Source organism: Gambusia affinis, linkage group LG08, assembly GCF_019740435.1.
Source record: "Gambusia affinis linkage group LG08, SWU_Gaff_1.0, whole genome shotgun sequence".
NCBI lineage: Eukaryota > Metazoa > Chordata > Actinopteri > Cyprinodontiformes > Poeciliidae > Gambusia > Gambusia affinis.
The window spans coordinates 19,811,531-19,823,912 of record NC_057875.1 but is presented as its reverse complement, the minus strand read 5'-3'; the positions used below and the strand labels follow the sequence as shown (position 1 = coordinate 19,823,912).

The 12,382-nt window shown below is 39.3% G+C and overlaps 1 protein-coding gene across 5 annotated transcripts; it reads left to right on the top strand.

Annotated features, from left to right (window-relative positions):
• Positions 1–553: 553 nt before the first annotated feature.
• On the top strand, positions 554–7,919 carry nr2c1 (nuclear receptor subfamily 2, group C, member 1). Of its 5 annotated transcripts, XR_006371385.1 has the most exons (15): positions 554–685; positions 1,993–2,127; positions 2,246–2,479; positions 2,636–2,714; positions 2,812–2,991; positions 3,084–3,234; positions 4,071–4,167; positions 4,572–4,756; positions 5,107–5,260; positions 5,390–5,511; positions 6,272–6,414; positions 6,551–6,688; positions 6,798–6,903; positions 7,045–7,286; positions 7,394–7,919. XR_006371385.1 is itself a non-coding variant. In XM_044125613.1 (14 exons), the coding sequence occupies exons 2-14, from the start codon at positions 2,056–2,058 to the stop codon at positions 7,214–7,216; spliced, it is 1,833 nt and encodes a 610-aa protein (XP_043981548.1). In that variant the 5' UTR covers positions 554–685; positions 1,993–2,055; the 3' UTR covers positions 7,217–7,919. The 5 variants fall into 5 exon arrangements, 4 of the variants coding, with proteins under 4 accessions (XP_043981548.1, XP_043981550.1, XP_043981549.1 ...); XM_044125613.1 differs by having other exon boundaries at positions 7,045–7,919; XM_044125615.1 differs by having other exon boundaries at positions 554–910; positions 7,045–7,919.
• The last annotated feature ends 4,463 nt before the right edge of the window (positions 7,920–12,382 follow it).

Below are 12,382 nucleotides of genomic sequence, written 5' to 3'. Positions count from 1 at the left end.
AAATTTCAGTGAGGTGAATTAGATGGCTTAAAAAGAGTCACATGCCTGCAGTTCCAACAGCGATACAAACACAAGGAAGGTCTAGAGAGGATAGCATTGCACTGTTTCAGTGTTTATGACATTAAGCCATACAAAACAATATTCAGAAACTTACTGGAATACACAGGCAGTTAAACAATCCTGAAAAACCCCCACATAAAACAATTGGACTCAACAATCCAAAATGTGAGAAGAGGTCTATAGAAGAACACTTTAAGCACTGAATCTAAAAAATGTCTAAGACTTTTAAAAATTAGGTACACAAATGATTTAAATTAAACTTAAATCTACATTTATCTATTTCAAGCAAGTAATTTAAACATTAATTTAAGGAAAACGCAACTAGGTAGAGTTCAAGATTGTTGTCATTTTTACCTTTATTGTAATTCCCACTCTAAATCCGAGCCACCAGCATTATTTATAGACAACCAGTAAAAGGAGACAGTGAGATGCAGAGCTGACAGACAGTCAACATACCGCAGCCGCTGTCGCACATAAACCGCAGCAACGTTAATGCGCATGCGCATCAAAGCTTTATGGATTAAAAAAGGTCACGAACTCTGACCCTCTCGACAACTGCATAAAACATTTCCAATATTATTGCACTGAAAGCAATACATTTTATTACATATCGGATTTTCAAAAGGTAGGAGGCATTCGTTACTGGGAAAGTACGCGAGACTCATGAGTATCGCGCTGTTGAAGAAGCAGGAAGGAAGTTGCCATTAGCTACTAGCTAACAACCAGCTAACATAGCTTCTCATAGTCTGGAGCTACACTGAGGTCTGGTATGTGAATCCTCCTACAAAGTCCTACTTTTTTTACTAGCCTCATGCGACAGTAGGTGGACTTTAAGAAACGCCGAACGAAGGTAATGTTGATAAAAGGTGACAGCTAGTTAGCTTAGCAGCGTCAGCTAACAGAGCTACTGCTACCTTCGGTGCTAGCGCTGCTCCATAGATTCCTAAATAAAGGCATCCATATAGCAGGTAATCGTTATATCATCGGTTTGCGGTGTCAACCCGACAACTGTCTTGTTATTTAGATGATATGGGTGAAGATCCAAAGCCTCCCAAAACGGTTTTTGGCCGGTTGTCGCAAACGGAACTCTCTCTGTTGGCATCACGGGCCTTGAACCCTAGTGTGCTTTAACCCTTCAATGTTGACCTTTCACCGACAGGAAAAGAAATACCTTTATCTTCCGTACAGATTTTAGGTAGCCGGCTGTCAGTGGCATGTGTAAATATAGTGTTTTTACCACTCATCTGATATCACCGGACCCAGCTCTTGAGCAGTTTCTGCGGGGTTTTGGCTAATGTTAGCTCGGTTGCTTCCAGCAGGCTCCACATTATTAACCCGTCCTGACATCCAACATAATAAACCAAGTGGTTGTTTATATTTTCCGACCTAGGCAATTTTGAATGAACTGACACGTGTATGCTTAATCACAGATATATAAGTCAAATTGATGCTTTCGCGTGTTGCATATGCCATGTAGAGGGGAGAGAATGAGATGCTAACATATGAAGGTGGAGATAAAGTCCGATTGTAACGCAACCAGAATCTATTTTTGCTGAGGTAGTGCTTTCATTGTTTTGGTTTATCATGCTGCGTTATGTTGGGATCTATTGTTTCTTGTTGCTGGGCATCAATAAATTAGAATATCAATAAAGTGTATTTATCTATTGCAAGGGTTATTTGCTGATTTCAGTGATTATGGCTCATGGCTCATAATAAACGCAGTTTTACCAAATATCAATAAAATTTTAAAGCCGTGAGAAATTGAAGTCCTAATCAGGTTATTATAAAAATATTTGTACCTTGAAAAGCCTTTCCCCCCAGGTCCCAGTAACATGAATCTGCATTATGTTGTATGAATGTCATTATTTACCAGAATAAATAATTGGACTTCAAAATGACTGGTCTCTTACTGTGATGATTTCTGCCGTACAGGTGTGTATGCCTCATGGGGCACTGATGTGAGGAGCGGCGGATGAAGGTGTGCGCAGTATTAGAATGGATGGACAGACTCACAAGATTCAGCTTGTGTCAACAGACAGCAGCATGGCTTTAGGACATCGAATCCAGGTGAATGAGGGGCCTCTGCACCTTTTTCACAATACACGTTAATGTGTTTTTGTGTTCTGTCTGCTTAAAAAAAAGCTAGATATTCTCCTTACACTTTGTATGTTATTTCCTCTGATAGATCGTAACTGATCAGCAGACCGGGCAGAAGATCCAAATTGTCACAGCACTTGAGCCATCCTCCCCGGGGAAGCAACAGTTCATCTTGGCGAATGCCGACTATTCCCCTGGCGGGAAGGTGATTCTGGCCAAGCAGGAAGGCTCTCCTAACAAGGTGATCCTCGCCTCTTCGGACGGCTGTGGGGTCAACCAGCTGCTTTTTGCTGCCCCCGAACTGGCAGGACAGCAGATTCAGGTAACTGTCCAAAGCACGTTGACTTCATCCCCGATTCTGTTTCCATAAACAAGCCTCTGAAAGAGCACATGACTGAATCATGGGTCTGTTTAGTCAGCCTAAACCTACCGCAGCGTTTATTGTCTTAAATCCCATCGTGTTGTGCTTTTTTGTCAGTTTGTGACTGACGGCTCGGACCAGTCTATCGTCAAGCCTGTGGTGGAGTATTGTGTTGTCTGTGGGGACAAGGCGTCAGGTAGAAATAACACTTTACTTAAATACTGACAGTATTTGTGTGTGTGTGTGTGTGTGTGTGTGTGTTTAACAAGCTGTAACATTTCTTTCTCTTTCAGGGCGTCACTATGGAGCCGTCAGCTGCGAGGGCTGCAAGGGCTTCTTCAAACGTAGCATTAGAAAGAACCTGGTGTATACCTGCAGGGGATCCGGAGAATGTGCCATTAACAAACTACACCGAAACCGCTGCCAGTACTGCCGACTACAGCGCTGTATAGCTTTGGGCATGAAGCAGGATTGTAAGAGACCCTTTTTAACTACTCATACACTTTTGATAACGTGTCGGCAAGGATTCAAGCGCCTTACCGTCCGCTACTGTGTGGTCTTCCAGCTGTGCAGTGTGAACGCAAGCCCATGGAAGTTGCCACCAGAGAGAAATCGATGAATTGTGCGGCCTCCACGGAAAAGATCTACATCCGGAAGAACCTTTGTAGTCCTCTGGCGGCCACGCCCACTTTTGTATCTGAGAAGGAAACTGCTCGGTACATAACATTCACCCCAAGATAACACAGTAATGATATGTCCAGTTGACATTGAACTATGCATGCAGTGTTGATATCAATCAATAAACGTTCTGTTTGCATATTTATAGCAGAATAGCACACAGAGGTAAAATATTTTAAATATGTCTAAAACATTTTTTTAGACATACTTAAAAATATCCTTTTTCATGTTTATTTTTAGCTATTTAAATACTATAGCAGCAGACTGTAATCAAACACCCAACTATTAAGCAGCAGTAGCTTCTTATTACTCAATTTGACTTTAATAACTAGATATCAGACATGGACTATTTTAATTTTCTAAGCAAATATGATTTTAAAATGCAACGTTTTTAAAATGTTTTTGGAATTTAATAAAGTTATATACAGATATACAGGCTTTCCCCCCAGCAAACTAGCTAAGCCTGGTGATATGGTGCTTGGGAAAGTCCACTAGTTGCCCACTGTGTTGTGTTGTTAAAAAAAAAATAACAGAAAATTTTGAAAAGAAAACATCAATAAAGAAAGTATAGTATATAAATAAAACTGGTAGTTTTATAGTTTTTGTATGTAGAATCAAATGCCTTACCTTTTATTAAATGGATAATTGTCTGCTAAAGATTGCTAATGCTTTATTTTATATAAATCCAGCGTAAAACCTGTCTTTGCTATCGCTGTTACTGATGTTTAAATAAATAAACATCGCTTATCCTGATGGGGGTCAAGTAAAGCCTGGTGGCCCGCCAGGCTTGTAATACACTGGGAGAATCCCTGAGATAGTTGAATTTTTTCAATATGGTTGTCTAATGATAACAATAATCAATGTCTACTTTCAGATCCACGAGTTTGCTTGAGTCTAGCATGTTGCTCAACATCCAGCAGCCCTTCCCTAAGCTGGAAAACACCATCCTGGTTCCAGCATCCCCTGATAAGGTAACATTCAATATTTAATATGTTTGCATTACTGGTATGAATGGGTTTGTTTTATTGAAAGAAGTTGATCTGGAAATATGTTTCTTTTGCCTGATTTTGTTATTTTGTAATTACATTATCTACGTGATTTTTTTTTTTTTTTTTTTTCATTTTGGTCTTTAAAATACCAAAAACATCTACGTTACATTTTGGTTCTTCTGATGACGTACTGAGGAGCCTTTTTACCAAATACTTTTTTACTCTTCTGTCATTTCTTGGATGGCTACTTTTTATTTTTAGCGCTACTCTTACTTGAGTACAATGTTTTGGTACCCAGGAACTATGTGTAGTAGATTCATAGGCAACTTCTCTATTTGTTAAACATCTATTTAGAAAAATAGTTGACGAGTCTCTCTTCTCGACAGGACGATCTATCTCAAGGGGACCTTGGTACCTTAGCAAACGTGGTGACATCACTCGCCCACCTCAACAAGACCAGGGAGCTGAGCGACGGCGGGAACGACGTGATGGGAGCCGAAACGCTCAGCAACGGCGACGGCTCCATGACGGACATCAACGTCGAAGATCACTCTGCGAGTGATATCACCAGGTGAGAGTTCGACGGCTTTTATGCTTGTTTTCGTGTTCGTATGACTGAATGTTATGACTGGATTTGTCCAGAGTGAAACCCGGGACCTGTTTTTTATTTTTTTATTTTTTTCTTTGCTCTTGACGCTTTAATTGGATTTCGTCCAGGGCCATGTGGTTTCTGACTCCAGTCATATGAATCTTTTTAGCTTTACCCAAAAGGTTCCATCTTGTAATGGGGTGTCTGTTCCAGTGCCTTTTTTTAATATGATAGATGTCCCGCTTTCTTTAATCTAAATATAAGAAACAAACATTTATCTTTTTAATGTCTGTCTATTCTTGTATTTTTATTTTTATTTTTTTTATGCCCAGAGCTTTCGACACGTTAGCCAAAGTCCTACATCCTGACGACGGCTCGGCCGGAGAATCTTTAGAAACCACCATGCAGCTGATGTCGGGGGACCAGTCGGGTCCAGTGGTGGAGCTGGATGGGCCTCTTCTTTCTGAGAGCCATATCCCTTTCAAGGTAAAAGCAGAACTGTTGCACTAAAGCTCCCACTCGTGTCAACTCAAATTTACTCCAGTGTTTTTGTTTTTAAGATGCACAATGTCGTCGTGTTTTCCCCCTTTATGCTTCGAAATGATTTCTCTCCAGCTTATGATGCCTTTGCCGGTACCAGAGTACCTCAATGTCAACTACATCTGTGAGTCCGCGTCCCGGCTACTTTTTCTCTCTATGCACTGGGCACGCTCCATACCTGCCTTTCAAGCCTTAGGGTAAGATGATGTCTTCTGTTTTAGAGATGAATTGTTTAGATCTGACCCTAATTTGTTCAGATTTCAATGTATTTTATTAGAATTTTGTGTCACAGTCGGGTCCATCTGTGTGAAGAGAGAGCAAAATTAAAACGGTTTGGTCTCCATCTACAATGCAGTGTGAGGCCAGCATAATATTGTTGCACTGCCATTTATTGTAAAACACGGTTGTGGCAGCATTATGCTACGTGGATGCAAGTTATCGATTGCGTTACTCTAAAGTTGATTGATCTTATCAGCCGATTAATGATTAATTGATAAGCTGCCATTTTCTTAATAACCTGACTTTTCTGTTGTATCAGGCGGGGCGACCGTCTTTCCAGAACATAAAAAGCTACATTTTTATTTTACGATGCTAAATTAAAAAAAACAAAAAACCCCCACATTTTTATATTATTTTGTTTCAGCTGTATTAAATATTGACTGAGTAAACAGCAACATGTTTTTCTAATATGAATAAACTTAGAGATATTTATAAAATATAACAAAACAGGAATCGCTTAGTTTGCTAACTAGAAAAATGAAAGATGAAAAGGATAAAATATGTGAATAATTCCCTGTGAACAAGAAGATATTCACATAGAAACGCTGTCTGTGGCTACCTTCGCTCCATGAAGTGCATTAACTCAGGAAAATCTCATAAATTCGAGTGAAATGCATCAGACTCTTCTTCTCTTCCCACACTTTATTAAGCATAAGTCCATGACTTCTTCTTTTACAGTGGACAAGACAATGACATTAACTTGATGAAAGCCTGCTGGAACGAACTTTTTGCCCTGGGCCTGGCACAATGCTCCAACATTATGAATGTTGGTACCATTCTAAGTGCTATTATCAACCATCTGCAGACCAGCTTACAGGAAGGTAGGAGGGCTCGGCGGGCGGCTGCAAGCATCCATTAACGGAGTCAAATGTCTGAAACGGGAAGTCATTTTTAGTTCTTTTTTTTTTTCCTTCTTTTTTTTTCTTAATACTGTTGTTTGTTTTGTCTCTAATTTAGAAAAGCTGTCCCCGGAGAGAGGAAAAGTGGTAATGGAGCACATCTGGAGGATGCAGGAGTTCTGCAACAGCATGTCCAAGCTGTCCCCAGACTCTTATGAATATGCCTACCTCAAAGCTATTGTTCTCTTCAGCCCTGGTGTGTTGTTCTTTTTTTTTTTCTTTCTTTTTATCTGCATTGTTCTTAATAAAGCATGTTTAGTGCGTTCCTTTTTTCTTACTCTGTGCGCGCGTTGTTTTTGTGCTAGATCACCCCGGCATAGATAACATCCCGCAGATCGAGATGTTCCAGGAAAAAGCGTACATGGAGCTGCAGGACTACGTTACGAGGACCTACCCCGAGGACTCTTATCGGTTTGTACTTGCATGAAGCTAACGGGGCTGAAAAAGCAGCGGTGCTGTTTTAAAGTGGGACAGATTGACGACGTTGTCCCAGATGTGCTTGCTTCATGTGTTTTTTAGATCCATGTCTCCTTTCTGCCTCATTACTCCCAGGTTATCCAAGCTGTTGCTGCGCCTTCCGGCCCTCAGGCTAATAAGCGCAGCTGTCACGGAGGAGCTGTTTTTCGCCGGGCTCATCGGCAACGTGCAGATTGACAGCATCATCCCTTACATCCTCAAGATGGAATCCACTGATTATAACAGCCAAGGGGGCTCTGGTGTCTGACAAACGGACGGTGCCATTAAACAAAGAAAGAAAAGAAAAAAAAAAAAAGTCAACATTTGGATTGCAAAAGGTTGGCAAACAAAGCATTTAGAGAACTCATCAAACCGGTTTTTGAATGAGTATAACAAACTAGATTCATGCCTCGCTATCCGTTTTCAATTCTGTTCTCTCTCTTAGCTTCTCTTCTCCATACGCTGTCAGCTGGGCTCAGCTCGCTAATGGGACAACCTGCAGAGACTCTGAGAATTCAATTCTTAAAACCTGCATAGCAGATTTAGCTTTTTACTGTATGGTATTTTATGCTTTGTACCTTTTATGCCTTTGTTTTTCTGAAAAACTCATTTGTATTTTGATTGAAGCAGCATGGTTTGTTTGTTTTTGTTTTTTTTTGTATTCATTACTTCTCTGACATGGCCATGCTATTTTATGTTAGGGTGGTTACAACAAAAGAAAATGTGAAATAAATTTGTGAGCTCTTCTCATCAAAGGTTATTTATGGCTCACTAGTTTGCTAATCCGACGGATTAGCTGCATCTTAGCATCATGTGGATCTGAAGTAACTGTATATATATTTATATATAAAATGCACCAAAAAAAGCTATACAGTAAACATTTGGTAATTTGTGTATTCTGTCATTTTGGACAAGGAAATGTTGATGGATAAAGAAGGTCTTGTCATTTGAAAATAAAAACACCTTTCAGTCTTTTTTTTTTTTTTTTTTTTTAGGTGCTTCACAATGAAGGTTAAATTCTACTTTCCATGAACTTGGTAGTTGTTAAAGTTGGCCTTTAAATAGGTTTAAATTTAAGTGACTTCTGTGAAAGGTGAGACGCTTGACTCTTGCTTTTGTAATTAGAAATTCCTGGAAAGGAAGGAATCAAATAACCAAAATGGACGGATGGTGGTGGTGTAATTAAACTTCTCACCCATCACTGCACCTCTGAGAAGAACAAATCCTCTGCTTAAAATGAGACGACCACTTTAAACAGGCCATGAAGGAAGAATTTACACATAAACATTTTGAATTGAGAATGCAATGAATGCCAATGCTTATAAAACGGCCTGTATAGATCATTAATATTCGGAAAAAGCATTTAAAGTAAACATGTTTGCAGACAGATATCAAGCTATAATAACCAACTAATCAAAATTATTCCTGAGTTTTGTGCATTGTTGGAAGCACATTGCATCCTGACGACATTTATCTCGGTTCCAAGTAGCCAATGAACAGACTTGCTTATGGAGTAAGCAAAGAAACTTCGTCCTTCTTCTCGGAACTCGCCTCTCCTTCTGTAAACAGTATATTGTTTACATGCTGGTTCTGAATTAATAATGCCAAATCTCTATCCTGCCCCAGCGACTTATTGTGAGTAAGTTGTTGCTGGGCGCTGCAGAGTGGGCTAGACTTTCAGAGTGTTATCAGCTGATGAATATTTCATTGGGGCTCAGCAGAGAGTGGTGTCTGCGAGCTCCTCTTTGCTTTAGTCACCCTGAAAAGACATCCAGCTTATTAATACATTTGTGTCGGAGATAAAAGATGATAAATAAGATTTCCTGCTCCGTTTCTAGGATGCCATAGTGAGGTCTATCTATCAGCTTCTTTAGGTTTCTCTGTATGAACCATTAAGCTGTTCTCTCCCGAGCAGGGGCGTAGCTATTTAAAGGGTGGCCCTGCTCTCTCATCCGAATCCTGTTGCCAAATGTGTGAATGATTATTATAAGACTTCTAGTTGCTCTCAATCGTCCCCATTTTTTTTTTTTTTATTAAAATGAAAAATATTGAGCTGTACTGTAATAGAGCACCATCCATTTAAAGTCTTTATAAATAAAAAATACTTTATCCCACTTAAAAGTATTTTTAAGTATTTTTACTTAAAAAGAGAGAATGAAGGAAAAATAATATCCAAAATTATTTTTTGGATAATACTAAAGTACTTTTACACCTTCACACGTACTGTGTTACAATCACAAAACTCAGTGTACTTTACAGAAGGTAATGCATGATAATGAAGTGGAAAATTACATAACGTGAGTTACAAATTTATTCAAAACAAATAATGCTTCTTGCGTATTTGTATCATGGGGCGATAGTTTTTTATTCTGAAGTTACACCGTTAGAACAAAGAGCTGCTCTGTTTTTGCCTACTTTGTACATCCAGAGATCAGAAATTCCAGCTCATTCTTCTCCAGAAAACAACTCAGGCTCCATCTGACTGGACGAAGAGCTTCTTTTGACCTCAATTTTCAACAGGTTTTCTTCCACAACAGCCTTGTTAGCTCCATCTGCCTTCCCGTTAACTCTGCTAGCGTCCTTGCTACTGCTGGAGAATGATACTACCACCAAAACATTTAACTGATAGCGCATTCAGTGTTTCTCCATAGATAGCGTTTTGCCTGTTGCCTAAAAAGCCACATTTTAGTCATTTCTGACCGCATATTTGCTGTGTTTTCTACATGGGAGATGGCAAACTGTAAATGGTTACTTCCTTTTATTTTTCTCTCAGCGACGGCTTTCCTCTTGCTACTCTTCTGAAACACCAGATCTGTGGCAGTGAACAACCAACCGTTGTCCTGTCAACAGATTCTCCCACCATTCTTTCAGGGCGACTGGTTGGTGCAGCGGGTCCTGTTTCACTTAATCTGTTGTGGGGAAAATTCAAACGTAGCAGCATCAAGACATGTTCACACGAAACATCACTAAGAGTTAAAAATGTGTAAATACGCTGCACAAGATTAAAACATAAAAACTGCTGCGCAGTGATCACATTGAGCCAATTATGTTTATGGTTTGACTTGACGCAAAGCAATCGTAAAAAGTAAAATAAATCTAAAAAGTCAGTTAAACCATTGAATATGATACATGTGCAAATGGTTGTTCTCTTTTTATATTTTGAGATATTGTATGTTTTCTAAAATTTAACTTCCAAACCACTAAAAAAACAAGAAAACAAAACTTTGTTTTTGCTCCGCATCTCTTTTATTCATCTGACATGCTGGGAGCAGGAAAATGAGCAGACCCTGCCATGACAGATTTGTCACTATACACCCACTCACAATGTTTTGGAGCAAGCAAAGATAATTAATTAATAATTACTACTCTTGTTTATGGACGCTCTTCACTCCATCAACGTGTGTTTGAAATCTTCACGTCTTATAACTTCACAATAATTCAGAGCATATCTTGTTTTAATCCGCTTCCGATCTTTTCACATGATTGCGTTCCACCAGTACATTGCAGGCGCTTGTGTAAATCAGAGCGAATATAACAAATATCCTTAAATAGCAGCCGGGGATGAAGGTGAACCTGAGAGCCACAGGTCTCGGCGTGGACACGCCTACGAAAACGTTCTGGCCGCTTCGTAATCGCTCCCAACAGTTCAGAATGACAAAGCCCCTCATTGAAGGGGGTCTGGGATTTGTGATGCAACTCAGGCCTTTGTGTTTAAGCTCATTCCACGTTACATGAATGTGAGTTGGGAGACCAGTAGGATTGTTGTGTTGCAAAATAACAGCGCTGATTACGGAAATAAACAACAATACACTGGTGTGAAAAACGGGTTTCTCTTCTTACAGAACAAGATCATTTCTGGCAAATGGTGAGACTGTCGGGGCTTTGTGTTTTCTTCGTAAAAAAAAAATTGTTCAGTGATTTGAATTTTGTGTGACAAAAGAAAAAAAAAAGCCAACTTAAACAAAATTTACTAATGGTCAAATATAGTTTAAAAGCCAGTTGGAAAGGCCAAAACTAAAGAGTATTTTCTTAAACTGCTTTCTCTTTATGATACACATTAGGCATCTGAAGCACATTTCCTGTCCTGCAATATACAGTACAGACCAAAAGTTTGGACACACCTTCTAAGTAGATGGTGTCTCCAAACTTTTGGTCTGTACTGTATGTCGGCTGACAGGTTAAGCATTTTTTCCAGAACGTAAACAGCGTTCGTTGTTCCTCATTTTGAACATTCGCGGATTTGGTTGTTTCAGCTCAGTCATCTCTCTTTATATTTGGACATCCCCATCAAGCCCAGGGATTACGTACAAAAAATAATTAAACTGTCTCTAATTATCACTTGATGAACAAGGAGGGAACAACCTCATGGTTTTATTTTCTGCTACCAAGTGAATAACTATTGATGTTTTTGAATCTTTATATTAAAATTATAGCCCACGATTAGATGAGTTGGTGAACTTTAGTTGCAGGTTTAACTTGGTGATTACTCTACGATGCTGCTGCATCGTAGAGTGCAAAAATACTTGCAATACGTGCAAAAATACTTCTTATTTTTCCTGATAAGGGTGCTTCAGCTTCTGCCTGACTGCCAGCGTTATTGATAAGGGCATATCTTCAAAAACATGTCATGGCAGAGAAAGACAGAATGGCAGCCATCACACTTGACTGAATGCCATGTACCAGAATGGAAAATACTCACCCAGCTAGTATTCATTCTTGTTCCAAAACAAACGTGTTTATACTTTTATGTTCAAAAACAAAAAGTAATAAATAGTTCTAGTGTACAACTAAGTATATTTTATTATTAGTTCAGTGTAAGCGTTTCAATGATGTCTATCTTCTTGCTACCTTTTCATTAAATACAAGATATATGGAGAGCACAACTATTTGCCAACAGTGAGGTTTAACTATCATATTTGGATATTTCTCTGCTTTCAAAATTTGCTTAGGCTTTAGCGAGACAAAGCTCTGCAGAGTCAAATGCAGGTTGCAGACGTTTTAATGATTGAAAACCTGACGAAGACGGACCATAAATTACCATGTCATCTGGTAGGACTTGGCATCAGGCAAGTTATCACATAGAGTGTTCACATGAATTGTGCACAATGGCCCTGATAAGGAGCCTTGAGGAACTCACTTTAAAGCAGAAAGGAGGAAGAAAAGATACCCAAAAGCTTGGACCCAGAGTTCTACCAGATAGTTTGAGAACCCGTTCACAGCCTGAACAGATTACGCAATCTTGTAGTCATTTACCGAGATGATATGATCAGCAGTATCAATGCCTTTGGGTGAGTCAAAAAAAAAAAGAAGAAGAAAAAAAAGTTGCACAATATTTTCCGGCCATTACGACATCCTTCACCACTTTAAGTGCTGTGAGAGTAAATCTAGAAACATTTTCAGCTGTTCCCTCATCAATTTTGCCACAACTTTGGGA